Genomic DNA, 17346 nt, shown 5'->3' on the forward strand with positions numbered 1-17346 from the left:
GAGACCCAGATTATTCTGCACCCGTAGGTCTCATAACTTCACAAAATTTGTCAGTGCAATTTTTGCTCATGCTTTAACTCCTCTCAAGTGAAGAAAGAGTAAGATCTTTTCCCATTTTCTCAGGATTTACACTTGCTGTACATAAGAGACTGTGAAATTTAATTTATGAGAACATAAATATTTGAGACAATAGAACTATGCATGTAATTTGCAGGATTGTGATTTCATAGCTGTTGGAAGATCAATCAAAATTGCGAGAGAGACACCTGTGAGAGTTGACCTTTCTCACAACAGAAATCTCAGCCAGACTACTGAACACAATATAAATTATTATTATTGTAGTTAATATGATGAAAGAGATATACTGAGCCTGGATTTCAGGATCTAAATCATGCCTTAGAATTCCGAAATGAAAAGCTTTCCAGATAAACAAATACACAGATTTTGAAACATGCAAATTTGACATGTACTGTATGCACATCACCTAGCCAGTGTTTTTATGGTTGGGCCCTCTCTGTACTATCAGTTCTCTGTTCCAAAGCAGGAAACTACCTCAGGATTTTTCCAGAAAACTAAAATTAAATTTTCAACCATCAGACATATGCAGATAAACTAGGAAATTGATGTTGGTTAAGTTAAAATCTGGGATATGTTTATTTTATTCTGAGTGTAAACCTTGTTATTTCTGGTTTAATTTGCAGTTCTGTTTCCATGGTAATTATGGCACTGGAGAAAGGGCACAAAAGACTTTTTTTATAAAGTGAAAAATTAGAAAACATGCTGTTTGTGCAAGGGACGGGTGTATATTCTACAATACTTTTCTGTTGTGTCTCTCAAGCAGTACTGGAATCCTGGGCACAGGCACCATCATGTCTTAGAGAGGAGACCTCTAGAGAAAACACAGAAAGTTGCAGGAAGTTGTACTGGCAATCCAAAAAGCAGCATGATTTCTTATTTTTTTCAGTATACAGTGAATTTTTAAATATTAGAAAGTAAGATATGCAGAAATAGCATCTTTTTGCTAAAAAAGGACTATGCCCACATTCTACCTATAACCACCTTAATTAATTACTGTTTTCTTATGTAATTATCTTACTTCTAATTGCCATTTACATAAACTTTCCTCACTCTCAAGGTTTCAATCCTTTAATTAGACCTTGACCATATGCAGCTGATTTAAATTTGGGCATGGTCAAAGAAGACTTTCTCTGATGAAGCTGATAGGTTCAGTTTGTTTCTTCCAAAATTAAAATATGCCTGAGTTCCAAAATGAAAAGCTGTTTATTTACCTGAAAAAATATGCACAAAACAGGTAAGTGTTCAAGCCAAAGTGCATTTTCATCATGTGGGAAAAGTGAAGGGTAAATGCTAACACTTAATTCCTGCTAACGTAGCTGGGGATAGCTTAATGGATGTGTGTTTGCAATTAATATCTGTGGTAATGAGCTTTTCACTACTCTTTGGAGTTCATACAACTTAGTCATGCTCACTGCTGTATCAGTGACATAAAGTAATAATAGATAAAGTGGAAGAAGTGGAAGCAGCAAAAAGAATTCTTCAGGAAAAGGCTTTTTATCCATTTTAAAATCAAGCTAATCATTATACTTGCTGGCTAAAAGCAGCAGCAGAAATTCTTGAAGATATTCTGGTCATTAAAGATTTGCAGTTTTCTTTCTCAAGTTTGGTTATGTCAACCAGCAAAGCTGTGTAAGGAATTTGGGGTTTTTTGCATCACTGAAGTCATTGACCACAGAGCTTTTGTGTATGAGTATGGAAAAATAGATCCTGTCTATATAAATTCCCTTTTTGAGGACACTGTTCTTTCACTACTTGCCCTCCATGTCATGATGTCAACAGTGATACATACACATGTATGTGTACATGTTAAACACTCTTATGACAGCAATCCCACCAAAAGCTTAAATTCTTCAGCTGCAGTGATAGTGTATTTGCACTGGTAGTGTTAACAAATGGACAGCTTTTTAAAAATTTGCAGATTGTATCTAAAGTAGATCTGTGTTCTTAGATACTATTTTGCACATGAACTGGTAGAAGTTTAAACCACAGCTGTGAAAACCATCCAAAGTAAAGGCCCAGTATCCCTGTCAAAGCACCTCTCAATGTAGGTGTCATGTTTTTCTGAAATACTGAGCAGCCCCTGCAGTCCTATGGATTGCACTAGGAAAGGGAGAATGGGAGTTCCTTTTTAAAAAATCAATCTTTTTTTTTTTTTTGTAAGGGGGAGGAGAGGTGCAGTATCTGTTTTCATTATCTAAAGGCTACCAAAACCCAAGTCAAGTAGTTACTCAAGTCTGAAAATTCTGTTCTTAGAGAAGTTATAACACAACAGTAGTAATTGTTATTAAACACATAGAGAAGCAGTTCTGGGGGAAAAAAGAACACAGATCGCATAGACTTTACTATGGGTTTAGAGAGAAAATTACTTCCAAAAAGGTCAGAACATGAGATTAAAAAAAACCCTGTGATTTTATTATTCACACCATCTATTTTCAGTTGTGGCAGGCTTTTTTTCATGGTGCCCTTCTTCCAAACCATAGATGGAATGGACTTTAAAATAGAAAAATTAAGAGTAAAAGATATTCTCCTGTGCCAAAAAAGCAGAGTATATTTACGCAAAGAAAAGTATGAATAAAAGGAGAAAACTCTGCCTCCTCAAAGGTAAACATTCTAGATCATTTAGAAAAGTGGAAGGTTTGGTGAATAGTCTCAGAGAATTGTATGTTAGCATGTATAATAATATTATTATTATTATAGTAAAAATAAAATTATAGTAACCAATAATAATACAGCATCATGCTTATAATTTGCTTTGCTGTAGCATTCAGAGTATCTTAATCACAGCTTCTTTTATAATCAGAGAAAAAAAAATTCTTCATTAGTTCTCTGAGTTGTTCTGCACAGTTCATGTACTGAATACTCAGTTGCATGTTTTAGGTCTGTTGTGGTTTAACCTGGCAGGTAAAATGCACACAGTCACTTGCTCACTCCCCCACTCACAAACAAAGAATTGGAATTTTGAAAAAGTAACATTCATGTGTTGAGATAGAACACTTTAATAGAACAGAAAATGAAGGTAGTAGTAATAATAAAAATAACAGTAATAATAATGCTATAATTAGAATATAGGAAACAAGTGATGCCCAGTGATAACAATGCAATTGTTCACCACCTGTCATGTGATGCCCAGGCAACCTTCCCCCAGCTTTTATTGCTGAGCATGCTCCCATATGGTCTGGTATATCCCTGTGGTCAGCTGGGATCTGCTGTCCATCTGTTTTCCTTCCAAATCCTTTTTCAGCCCCAGCCTCCTCACTGGTGGGATGGGCTGAGGAGCAGAAGAGGCCTTGACCTTTAGTGGCTCAGCAGCCACTAAAACATCCCTGTGTTACCAACACTGTTTCCAGCACAAACCCAAAACACAGCCCGATACAAACTACTCTCAAGAAAAATCAACTCTATCTCTGTGAAAACCAGCAGAAGGGCTTATGTAAAAGCATGTCCATCAAGGCTCCACAGCCACTCTCCACACCAAATATTTAAATTAAGATTAGAAAATGATGTTGTGATCTTTCTGCAGGAAACACTGTCTTTTCCCTGTATATAGCAAGTTCTTTTTATTTAAAAAGGAAAACAAAGTACTGAGTAGCACTGCATACTCTTGAATATTTATTAAATTATACTTTAGTGGCAGAGAACATGCTCTTTAAAACATGAACATGCTCTTTTATAGCTTTGTTTCAAATTAGTTGAGTGTTTTAGGATATTTGCAATGATAGAATTTGTTCAAACTGCCATCATGTTTCAGTAGTTACCTCCCAAGATTAAAATTTCATCATAAGTACAGACCTCAATACAATTTTATCTCAGCTAGAAATACTGTAACATAAAATTAATAGAATCTGAACTAAGGTTTTTTGCATGTTTTGGTATATAATACAAGGAATGATGCAATTGAAAATTAGTGTAATTTTGCAGACATCTGGGCAAGCGACTCTCAAAATTTTCTGCTTTTATCAATATATCAATACAGCATCAGAATTGTTCAGTTAACTATTTTTAATGGGAGGAAAATGGCTTCTTTTTTTTTTTTTTTTTTTTTTTTTAAGTTGCTATTAACCCTATTTGTTCTTGCTTTACAGAAATACAGATTATTAGAAATATGTACTTGCACATCAATTCTGATCACTGAGATACAAGAGTTTTGGAACATATAATAAAATGCTTAAAGATTCTTTTTTAAGTTTGAAGATTTCATTTCTTATTACAAAAGTATGTTATTGTACAATTTTTTAGAAAGTGTATTTTAAAAATCTAATAATTTTTTATGTTAATCTCCAAAGTGTTGTCATTAAATTAGTGGCAAAACTATCACTGCAGTACAAATGCAGAATCAAAAATTCCTGTACTATTTTTTGTTTAAGCATTTTTTCTAAATTCTAGCCACTTGAGCATAGCTCTTTAAGATATTATTAGATCAAAACTGACTAATTATCCAACCACTAATAATAGGTTTTTTCTCTCCTCTCACTCTTTTATATTTCCTTTCCTCTATTTGCGTGGCTAAATTAATTCTAGTTCCTGGACATGGCCAAAGAGTGCTTGCATAGCTGTTTCCACTGGAAACCCAAAAGGAATGGTGGCCATTAGCAAAGGATAGGTAACAAAACATTTAAGGAGTATTGGCATCTTCATTACCTAAGTGAGTTTATGTTTTAGCTCGTTCTGCCACAGTTATACCAACCAAGGCAAGGTTCCTAAGCTCCAGTGAAAGGGTTTAAATTAGGGTGGGGTAATTCACAGCTGAAACAGACAGAAAAAGACCACTCAGACTTTTACAGTAACCTAGGTGGAAATTGCTAAATTGCTGCAATTTGATAATGCTAAATCTTATGCCCATAGCTTCATGAATGAAGCAGTTTGAACAGCTAAGTAATCAAAACTATGTAAATAAATATAGTGGGGAAACCCTTGGCTTTGCTGTGATAGCTTTAGAGTTTTAACTGGGTTTCATATTTCATTTTTTTTTTCTTTTAGATCATTCCAAAATAAAGATTCATGGGAAGTGGAATGTCAACAGACTGCTATGCTTACTGCTGGTGGATACCACAGAAACTGCAGTCCTGCTTTGTATGACCAAGGCAATATCACTGGTTCAAAAAGTGATAGCACTCTATCTTCTCATCCACTTCACAGAGGTCATGAAAAGAAAATAATTTATAAATCTCCATTACCATCAGGGGGGTATCCTTTGGGCTTTCCTGAGCCACTTCCTGAAGTGGGCAGAACAGGCAGTTTTCAGAGCCCTGCTTGCAATGTGGAAGAAATCAAATTATTGGTAAGTAACTTTTTTCCTGTAACGCATACATTCTTAAAAATCCATCTGTAAATCAAATGCAGCCTTGGAGGAACCAAAAATCAGATCACTCTTGTTGTCATTGTTATTTATACAGTGCCAGCCCAGCAAAAATGGAAATACCTTATTGTAACAGAAATGCAGTTTTTCTGGAGATTAAACATCCCCTACTGAGTCATGCCTCTGTTCTAATAATGATAGTGATAATTACCTGCCATTATGTGACTGTGAGAAAGATTTCTACATTTTAGCTTATTGGCTTCTATATTGGGGCACTTTGCTTTGTATTGCCTGTGTAAGAGCACTCTGCTTCAAGTGTATTTCCATAATACCTGCAAACTTACTGCCTTAAGTGCTGCTAGACAAATCAAGTTCCTATTTGATGTACATCTCTTTGATTGATGGATGAAATCAGATGGATGAAATCAGAAAACTCACAGCAACTATTACAATGTTAGCTATTGTATTTGAAAAGAAACAGAAATTATAACTGCTGTGATCCTTATTTTTCTTGAAGTGCAAGAGTAATTGAACAGCATTCTTTCTTTTAGTCTTCACAGACTGGAGACTATCACCCTCCATGACAAATGGGACAAATCCCACTTTGCCTAGGACAACTTAAGAAAATCTTTCCATAATTATTTGGCCTTAGATCTCCCTTTGAATCTGAGCTTTATCCTTTTCCTTAGTATTTTCTCTTCTTCCTTAGGCTTTCACTACAGGCCATTATTGTTTTGCACTTGACAATTAGCACTTTCCTGACCTCCAACTATGAAACCATACCATCAGTAGGCAGTGGAACTAAGAATGTAAGTGAGGAATGAACTGCAGGCCTCCCTCTGTCCAGCTATGATACATGGATCTTTGTAACAAGGAGATCCTCAGCTGCAGGGCTCTGGCTGAACCTATAGAGGGAGAAGAGGGAAGACCTCAGCATTTGCCAGGGGGGGTCGACAGGCAGTTGTTCCTGTGGTTGTTGTACCCCGGTTCTACTGTCCACTTCAGAAATGAATACATATCCTTTCCTATCAGAGACATGGTTGCTGTAGAACTATCTCCATAGTCCAGAATCTCACTGTTGATAGGAAGAACCATAATGACAGCTGGGAAGCAGGGATTGCAGTGCAGCCCTTCACTGACTGTGGTCCCATCAGCTCTGTCCCAGTAGTCTGAGAACTGTGAGATCCATGTAGTCCCAGGTGTTTGACCTCACTTTCATTTTTATATTCTTACGTTTCACAGGAATTTTAAATAAATGGCTTTTGCTTTCTCATGGCTTGAGAGTTTTCCTCTTTAAACTGCTTATCATGAAAAGAGTAATTTGGACTTTTCCAGATGAGTCTGATAAACACCAGTTTTTCTCTCTTCTGTCAGAAGTGTCAGACAGAGACACCAAATCAAAAGCTTCTGTTTACAGAAAGCCTGGGGAAAATGTCCATTTTGAGACACTTCTTAAAGCTGCAGGGAAACTATTTCCCAGCTGGCACTCAGGTCAGGGTCAATGCCAAGGCTTTCCAGGTGGTGTGTGGGCAAAGTACATAACAAAACTGTTAGCAAGAGATACTTCTCATGCAGAGTCTAGGTCCAGATCAGTGGCACTGAAGCAGGTACAAGTTCAGACCACTGAAATTAAATCCTCACTCAGGCTGACATTGGATACCACAGCTTTCGTGCAGAAGTCATTCAACACTCTGTTACTCCAGAGTTCTGTGCTCAAATGGAAAGCTGTTGCACTGAGGAGAAAGAGGGGGAAAAATACACAGTATGTTAAACCAGAGTTCTTTGACTGAGTTCTGAGGACTTGAGGGGTCAGGGACAGGACCCACACGAAATCTCCAGTATGTTTACAATTTCAGAAAATGTTATAAGGCACTAGTTTTCTGAAGAATATTTGTAGCACAAATTGAAAACATCAGATTTCCAGGTGATGTCCTGATACCTACCGAAATAACTCTCTTGATATTGAAGGAAGAGAGAGAATAGTCTGTAGGGCTTTAGACAGTGACTTACATCTCTCCTCCTGGTAGAGAATCTTCAGACAAAGTCTAGTAAATGTTCCAGGAGAACCTTTGCCATTTCACATTCTTACTTAGAGGTTACATGTAGAGAGAAAGTCATTCTTGCCTTAGAATAAACTAGAAAGCTCAGCTGGGATTCACTGGAAATTCCTATAACCACAAAATTTCTTGTTTCAAGGGCTTCCGAATCTTAGGATTACTTTTTCCTCTGAACAGTACTTTAGGCTGTGCTGTTTTTCTGAAATGAACAACTTCAGAAAATGATGGGTTGATTTTTTTAGTCATAAATACTTCCTCATGTTTCTCTTCAGATGATAGACAGTTGTTTGTTCTGGCTTTCAAGGCTTGGAAATACAAGACTTGGAATACAAGCTGTAATAATTAAAATTTAAATTAGGCATTAGGAAATTTTCTAACATTAGTATGGGAACTTGTTTAATAAATAGACTGCAATGGACATTTGTTGAAATTCTACCACTGGACATCATTAGGAATTATTTTGACAGTCTCGATCCTACCCTGAGGCATGCTACAGTCCATGCCTCTCACTCCTAGGTATTTCTATTACCTAGCTAGGTAAGCCCTCTAAAAATCTCTCTATGTCACTTAGCAATTTTCTAGGCATCTCAAATTTAATTTCCATATATGAGGAGAAGCATATTTAAGATGGGCATCTGTACCTGCTGCCTAAGACGAATTGCAGTGTAGGGTTAGAGGAAACTACTCCCCTGACATCCCAAATTTAGTTGCTATGAGACTAACATTAGCCAGACCAATTTCTACTCTTGTTATTACAAAATCTTTCCTGGAAAGCAGACATGGCTAAACATGAGAAGACTCTAACACTGAGGTTTGACCGCTCGTGATTTGACTGGTAAATGTTAAAATATCCCACACGTTACAGCATTCTTGCTGCCCTGCTGAAGGTGCATCCAAGAATGCTGGGACAACTCATAGGGCAAGGAAGAGATTACCTCTAGGCAAATTAATTAGGCAGTTCTGTCTCTCTCTCTTTGAGAGAGCTAGCTTCCTGAAGGGCTCCTCCCCAGCAATCCAGAATTAATTCTTAATCACTTTGGGTAGTTCTTATTTTAGGAGAAGCCATATTTAGCACATATTTCATCTATAGAAATTTGCATCTATGTCAGGTGCACTCCTTCATTTCCAGCAAATGATGAGGCAGAAAGGTGAGGCATTACTGGTATACACCAAAGAAATATGAGATCAGCTTGCACTGTAGAAATGAAAAATAGAGTCCTCATTGCCTTATCACCCAAACAAGTTAGATGGAAAGCTTACAATGAACCCATCTCTATCCAGTTTCAGTTAGAAAACCAAAAGACATAAAAGCAGTAATATCTGAGAAAAAGAAATTTAAAACCAGGGCCCATTAATCTCATCTGAGACATGGATTAAAGCATTTTCTTTGTGGTTTTTCTTCCTCAGAGGCCAAAAGTAAAGACAATAAAGAACATAATGAAAGAATAGACCAGAGGCTTGAAAAGCAAAGTGCTGCTAACAAGGAATGTTGCCTTTTAGACTTGCTTAGATAAAACCTTCTCTCAAAGTGCATGAAAAACAATGCATTAGGGACCTATCTAAAATCATAGTCTGTGATGTCTGACCCTCGGGTAAGGAGCTGTGGGGAGCCATGACCTGCTTATTCTAAGTAATAACATTCAACTCTGAGGAAATTCAGAAATGTCTCATTTGGAGTTTATAGTGTATTTCAAGAAGAAACACATCAAAGTACCAGTTGAAGTGAAGGAGGTTTAACAGTTTGGGAAGATAGCTTGATCATGAGGCCAATCTGTTTCCAGTGACAAGTCAATAATTGTAAACATTGTTATTCTGAATCTCTAAGAATCCTTTCTAACTTGATGTAAAGTTTCTGAGACTGGCACCTGTGTAAATCTACAGTCCATAAGGAAAAGTCTGACATGACATTTTTCTCTAGGTGATGACACCTATTAAATTTGTATTTCAGATTTAGATTTTCCCAGTTTCTCATGCTTCTCACTGCAACTATTTCATTTGCTCAGCCTTGAATCAGTGATTTCATACCTGGTATTCAGTAAGGGAAACACATGGTGATTCTTTAAAGTGAAGCCTCCAAATCCAATGTATTCTTCATGATACAAAAGCCTTCTTCAAATAATTTAAAATAGTACTAACAATTCTGTCACTGAATCTTGACATCACAAGGGAATGTATTTGTGACCTAGCCCATGCAGGAATAAATGGCATGTAGCCATGGTGTTCTGAATGTCAGGAAAAACTCTTCATATGGGAACAGTGATAATTTATTAATGGGAAATCATGCACGTATTTATAAAGAAAATCAAAGGCAGGTGATGTCCCTCCCTTTTCTGTAACTTTAGAGGATTTGCGTTCTTTCTTATTCATGCTAGTACAAGGATTGAAAGAAGGCTGTTATGTCAGAAAGTGATCCAATACCTTTAGGTTTCTTATTTCTTATGTAAAATTAAGTCACTTTTTCTTGTCCATCATTTAAAAACATTAATTTGGAGGGATTGAGAAAAGGAATATTCTCCTTTTTCTGTGAATTTCATTTTAGGAGCCCTGTAGATCAAGAAGCCTCTCTAACTCAAGAAGGATGGTATTAAACTCAGAATTTATTTCCAGCTATCACTTACTTCTGTACTTTGAAAAGAAAAGGGATTTCCTATAGGAAATCTCTAAATTTCATCTCAGAGTCTCCTGCAGAGTTTGAATGGATTGATGCTTTAGAGCATTTTTCTAATTAGTATCTTTTAGCCTTAAAAGCTTCTAAAGAGCAATTTTCAATGAAGTTGAAAACAAAGACCAAATCTGTTCTCTAGTTGCAGTGGACATAGGGAATACCCCATTCTGATACAGTGGAGCCTGGAGTAAAAATTTATGGATGTAATAGAACTGGCCTTTTCCACAGACCATCTGAATATTTGAATTCCTATTTGATGTGTTGACATATAAACTTCAAACATTTTTAAATTCTAGAAAAAAACCCTGAAATTCTAGACTAATACTTTAACCAGTAACTAAAACTATTTAAGATATGGTTAAACTAAGATTAAAGATGTCAATCATTTTTCCCAATAAATGACAATATAAAGATAGAAGATTACCTTTCTTTTAATATTAAAGATCCTATACTAAGTTTTTTTTCTCAGCCAAATCTTCAAAATTCACGTCATAAAATTGCATTTATCTCTACAAAAAAAGCATTGAATCTATTTAAACAGACATAGTATCTTTAGGAAAAAGAATAATTACCTCATATTTCTTTTGATAAAAATTGTCCAATGAATGCATCTTAGGTATTAGCAAGAAAATTAGCAAAAATTGGTGCTTAAAAATCTAGAATTTTTTCCAGCAAAGATTTACACATGTCCTTTGCTTTATACAAATCTGCATCCCATGACAACCATCTAAAGGCTCATTATTGGTGTGGTTTGTGTCTGAGTCTACTAAACGCTCATTAAATGGAAAGAAGGTTTTTCACTGAATTACTTGCAGTGAACAAAAATTTAGTACATTCTCCAGAATGTCAGGGCTTCAGTACTATTAACTATTAGTACTGCAATGAGCACAAGTTTCTTTTGTTCCTCAGAAAGCATTATTTCACAGAAGCAGAGCTAAAATTCCAACAGACAATCAGCAGTATCCAACAATAATTATACTCTGTAATTCCAAAAAGGATTATTGTCCTCTGCCCTTGTCTACATTATACAAACAACTAACATAACTTGTAGTTGATAGACTTCGGAGGTTCTGCAGCAGCTTAATTTTGTCTAGTGAGATATTTAAATTTTTAATGGCCTATCCACATTCTAATGCTATGAACATCAGATGTAATCAAACACAACGTTCAGTTCATGTAATTTAGGCACATGGGTGCCTTTAAAAATGTATTCCTTTAAAATGGTGCTTTCTTGAAGAGGTATAAAACATTATAGTGTTATTAGCTGCTATAGGTCAAAATGCTTTTCACATCTAGAATTTGATAATGCAAACATGGTGTAGCACTTGCTGGTTTTTCCTAACCATGATTTTCTATTGATTGCTCAGTCTCCCCCTGAGATGTCCTTCCTTGGAACAACAGAAAAGTTCCTTCAAGAGGAAGAGAAACATGCAAGAGAATTTGAAGAACGTTTAAATTCACACCTTGAAGAGCTGCAAAGATATTCTGAAAATACTGTAAAAAAATATGCCAGGATGCAGCAAAGCAGGCATACTTAAGCCAGTCACACAATTAAGAAAAGCAAACCAAGTAATCACTCATGAGTTTCTCAGAACTAAAATCTGCAACTAGCTGCTTAATGTATTTAGGCACATTGCCAATAGCATGTATTTGTAACAGTAAGTTTTCAAGAAAATCATCATTATCCTACAGATTTAAGTATATTGTAACTTGACTATGTTAGAAAATAAACTCTAAATACATTCTAAAATATACAGGTGGGTCATGCACAGTTAAATTGTGTGCAGCAGAGACCCTGTTGTAGCACTGTAAATTAAGATACTTACAATTCTGTAATGTACAGAGGGCTAATAAGTGGAATTGTTCCCTTGAAATTAGAATCAACCAAGAGAAATCCTCTGGTTTGTATGGAAAAATAATAAAGGCCTTTAACCATGTCTCAGATCCTGGCATGAAAAGCTTATCTATGCTCTGGTGATTCTTGGCTGTGGAAATAGCCCCTGGGCCTCTGGAAATGCTGCTCCGTGAGAAGAACATTAAAAGATTGAGCACATGTTTTAAAGCCGTCCATATTGCCTCTTTTTTCCAGACCTACAGACTTCACCAGGGGCAGAACCTGATCTTGGGCACTTTACATTAAGACTTTGCAATTTTGAAAGCATGCATTCGAAAGCACCTATTTTGGATTGAAGTTTTGTTACTATGTTGGCTTGTTGTTTAACTGTATTGGGACAGCGAGGAAAAACTTAAACTTCAGGTAACATGTGATCAGTCTTAGGTAAGGGCCTAAATTCTTTAAATTTTCCGACATCATAGGAAAACATTATATAACCAAGCAGAGTTAATTCAACTCCATGTGCTGAAAATCTGCATTATATTGAGATTCCTTTTATTTGCAATTCATACTGAATTCTATTGCTGTGCAAGCGAAACAGAAATTACAGACACTGTTGATGAACCACCAATTTCAGTGAATGAGATACTGAAGAACTGCTTTCCAGCATATACTGTTGCCAACTTCCTGGGAAAATCTGGATAAAAATAATACCAGGCTGTCAAACTGCTCCAGTTTGTGAGTAAAAGAAGTCTCATTAATATTCAGGACCATGGCTAAAATGTAAATTGTTTTTCGATGCTATGTTTCCACTAAGACAAAATATACTACATCGTACTTACACAAAATACCAAGATTTTAAATACCAGATTGGCTCAGCTTGCAGTAAAATGAGCAGTGAAGATGAGGACATCAAAGAATCTTTTACAGGAAAATTCGGGAAAATTGCTAGACTCAGCTGGAGGAACAAGGACTGAATAAAAAGATGATGGAAGGACATCTGAACAAACTAAATATATACGTACCCTCAGCTTAGGGGGAGATGCAATTTTAAAAGACTTAATGAAGAAATTCAGAAACCTCTGAAAATAAAGCTAAATTTTAAGCTGGAAAGGATCTGTGAATGCAAAAAGACAGCAAAATACTGTCTTTGAGAAGAGCCAGTTAGCCAGAGTCTTTTTCCACTCTCAGATTCAAACATACAAGATGACAGTCTGCTCCAGGTCTTCAAAGAAATGGATGTGTCTGCCTCCAGTTCAGGTCTGAGGACACCTCTAAAGGTGGTCTGTGAGATGATGCAGAATGAGTGAATGAAATAATCAAAAAATGCCTATGATGGTTTTTTTCCTAAAGCTTTTTAAGATCTTTAAGATCTTAATTTTGGCTAATAAAATACTAGAGTCAGTTTCAGCCTGGCTTTTGTGCAATGCCACATAATAAACTCTGTGAGGAGCACTGAAAACTCAGAAGTACCTGTATCTGAACAGCCTACTTGTTACTGTTATTACCTGCTCAGAGAGCACTGTGCCACGTGTGTCTTGAGACACCATGGATCAAGGTGCCATTTTTTTAACACCTCATTACCAGAAGTTTTCCTTCTCTTTCTCAGCCAAACAGCAAAAGTTGCTCATCTGACAATCCCTAATTTAAATGAGCCCATTGCTACTGCAATATAGGTGGAGCCATTCCACTGGTTTGAATACTTCAGTTGCATTAAAAGGCAGAAACTCAACTGAACTAGTGAGAGGTTTCTGAAGGAAGATAAATCTTTCTGATGCTGTCGTGCCAAAAAAACATTTTAACGAGTGATGGACAGCAGAAATAACAAAGACTGGGAAATTACTCATTTGTGAACAGAGATTGGATGTGGATATATATGGCTAAAAAGGGGATAATCAGAAGGGTCCAAGGCTATAAGTTCCTGAAAACACACATAAAAATGGGGAAAAAAAGGAGAAATATTAATCATTAGGCTCATTTGACAGGACAAGGTGCAATCTTCAGGAGTTGAAAATTGCCCAGAAAATACAGAAAATTTCTATTCTACTTTGTGAATAGCGAGGCAATTGAAAATTTTTGTAAGCTGCTGGACTTTGATGATTTTTCAAAGCTGTACTGAAAAGCAGTTTTTTGGCTCCCAGTTGAAAGACTTGTTTTAAATACAAAGAACAATGGTTCAGGCTGCCACCAGCTTTTTTTTTTTTTTTTTTTTTTTTTTTTTTTTTTTTTTTTGTGTCTGAAGGAAAAACAGAGGTCAAACGTATGCAGTTGCCAACATGTTTCACCAAGATGTAATTTTGAAATAGCTGGTGGCATAAGAGCTGGCAAAGCATTGCTGTCCAATTCACTCCCCAAAACTTACTCTGAGAGGGTTGAAACAGCAGTTACTGAATACTAAATAGCTATTTAAAAGTGGCTCACATGGAAGTTGGATATTAAGCACATTCACATTTTCCTCCATTTCTTACTCTCTCCTTTTATGTATGGGAAATTTAGGAGTAGAAGAATGGCAGCGTGTCAGACAGTGGGTACTCTGAGCCAATCTAGAGAGGAATGCAAACTGCAGCAGCAAAACACAGAGCCAAATTAACACAAAAATGAACAATCATAGGCATGGCTCTCTTGCTTTTCCAACGGGCAGACTTAAACAATGGCTAATAAATCTCTTCCGTGATCAGAGTCAGTACAGGAAGTGGCTAACCCCACAGTGTCACTGTTCTGGCTTTATTGCAGTGTAACTGGTTCTAATTCCTGGTTTAACAGCAGTACAACAGCGCACAGAATCAAGCCCACCAGCACTTAGTAATTCAAAGCTCAACTAAACACCACCAGTGGGAATGAGAAGGAAGCTGTCAACAGAGACTGCTGAATGCATGAGCTGCAGGGGACTTCACATTTATGGTCTGCCATGCCAGTCATCAAAGCCTGGATTACACAGCCAGCTCAGGTGTGTGCTGAACTCCACTCACTCCTGCTGCTCTCTGCTCCTGCATCCCCCACAGATTCAACAGCCAGGACAGTGCACTGGGGAGAAGGTCCTTAGCTTGTATCATTCTCCTCTGGCCTTACAACCTACAATAGCTAATTACACCATTCATAGTAATTTTTTTGTCCCCATTTAATTCCATTCAGAATAGCTATCCACTAGATTTTACACATTAACTACCTTGTGCTAGGGATATTTGAGGTTTTTTTCTTCTCACACACAGCTTCTGCTGAGAAAATGCTAGGTTAAGCAGAGTTCATTGGAACTGGCCAAACCAATGTGGGAACTGTGTGTTGTTTTTCCCTCACTGTGGGGATCAGATCTCAAAGTTCACTGTGTTGGAGTTACTATTTAATCACACAGACACCCTCAAATCCATAAATAGGCTGTAATTTAATGTACTGCATCTAAGTTTCTGCTAGTGGATTGAGCAATGCCCCTAGACTGTGATATGCTGCATTCCTGTGCCCCTTCCTATATCAACAGATCAATCTGTTTCTTTCACCTCTTCCACAGCTACAGGAGTGTTCAAAGCTGTACATGAACCATCTGGGTGGGCACTGAGCATAAACGGTCTGAAAAAAGGACAGTGCATCTTCTCTGGTGTGTGCATTTAAACTGAACATCAGTGAATAAGTAAATATTTTCTTGTAGATGGATTGAAACATGACACCAGGAGCCAATCTGTCTGAGCTCTTAAAATACGTGTAGTTCTTCCTTCAGACCACAGGCAGTGCCCCTGGCTTTTCTCACTTGGCTTTGGGGAGCTGGGGCCCTGTGTAACACAGCTGGGCATTTACCCACTGCAGGAATACTTGACACAATTGCTTTGTTTTCTTAGCACTTCACAGACATTTATAAAACTTCATTCAAACCTTGATGTTTAAGTATTTGACTCAGATTTGATTTGTGCTTTGAAAAATCAGGTTTAAAAAACTGCCTCTATAACTTGATTTATCAGAAGGCAATGGCAGGTTTTTAATGACTTCACCTGATAATGAGCAGTCTTGGAAACCATAAGACACTGCTGAAGAAGTGTCTCAGCATGAGTTTTCTGGAAAATGCTTGTAATAAATCATTCAATTTTGCCCACAAGCTACTGTATGCTGGGAAAAGGTTTGAAACCCCATTTCTAAAACATTTTTGAAGGCAACTGACAGTTGGAGTAATACATACAGTTAAAAACCAGAGGCACAGTTACACCTTGGGTTGAGAAGCTCACACAAATTGACATTTGGGCAACCACCATTAATTTACTTCCCCATTATTACTCAGTGATTTTTGACAGTTTCTGTCTGCAGAGGCTTCATACCTTTTTTCCAAATCCACATTCTCATATTCAATACTAGCAGAAAGGAATTTGGTAGAAAATGTCAGAATCCATCTTCATTGTTTACTAGAGAAAAAAAATTGTTTTTCTTTAAAGTTGAACTGTGAAATCAGTTCCAGCTTCTACATAAGGAACTATTCAGAAAGTGTAATACTATTTTCCTCCCAATTAGCACTCAGTAAAATTGCACATTTCTGAGAATTGAAATACATGTCTCTAATTAGCTATAGGTTCATATTAATAGACATTTGTCTCTGAAAAGATAATTATTGTGACCCGAAGAATTTACAGATGACAAGAGATAATGGAAGGGCATAAGAAAAAGCAGCATAAATGTAACGTCTCATTAGAGAAGTAATCATAAATCTTATCTAACCCAAATGACCTTTTACCTATTTAGTTGTTATCAGCCAGATCATCAGTTCATTGCTCTTATGTCACAGACTCAACTCTTGCAGAAAATGGAAGGTGGGGCAAAACCACATAAGGACTCTGAACAGTTTCAGGGAAGGCTCTCTGAATTATAAAATCATTGCCTGGGCTCATAAAAAAGCCCTGCAGATAAAAGGGACTGAAGTAAGCTACTACTCAGAGATGGGGAAGTCACAGAAACTTCATTAGAGCCATCACAAAGTATTATAGAAGGGTAAGAAAAACCCTGGTTAAGAATCTGTGGAAGAGGAGGAATCTGTACAAGAAGTTATCAGAAACTGCACATCTATTCTAGACACCCAAGACACCAAGTACCCCCCAGGACATGCATATTTAAATTGCAAAAGTGTGTACTTTTGGTCACTTGCTCAGGCACAAATTTTATTCAGCTGAACAGCTCAGTTGAAAAAGGTGGAAACTACCAGAGCTCCATTGCAGCCGTCCCTGACTGAAGATAAAATAAAAATAGGACAAGGATTTGGTGCCTGGGAGAACAGAAACAGCTGGGAGATGACAGACTAAGCAATTACCTTTACAGATTCATCATTTCAGAGCTCCCCAGTCGAAGGAAGCGGTTGTCAGTGCAAAGCACAGATAATTCCTGTGTCAGCACACGGCTCGCTGAGCACAGGGGTTTGCCAGCAGACTTCCCGCTGGTCACTCAGTGG

The 17346-nt window shown here is 37.0% G+C and overlaps 1 protein-coding gene across 1 annotated transcript in view; it reads left to right on the top strand.

The window, feature by feature from the left end:
* DEUP1 (deuterosome assembly protein 1) overlaps positions 1-11778 on the top strand; it is a 40123-nt gene extending 28345 nt beyond the window's left edge. The window contains exons 12-14 of the mRNA XM_066341308.1: positions 5215-5356; positions 9971-10012; positions 11464-11778. Coding sequence (XP_066197405.1) covers positions 5215-5356; positions 9971-10012; positions 11464-11634 — 355 coding nt within the window. The 3' untranslated portion in view covers positions 11635-11778. The remainder of the gene's footprint in view (positions 1-5214; positions 5357-9970; positions 10013-11463) is intronic.
* Positions 11779-17346: the final 5568 nt, after the last annotated feature.

This window comes from Sylvia atricapilla, chromosome 2 (assembly GCF_009819655.1).
Source record: "Sylvia atricapilla isolate bSylAtr1 chromosome 2, bSylAtr1.pri, whole genome shotgun sequence".
Taxonomy (NCBI): domain Eukaryota; kingdom Metazoa; phylum Chordata; class Aves; order Passeriformes; family Sylviidae; genus Sylvia; species Sylvia atricapilla.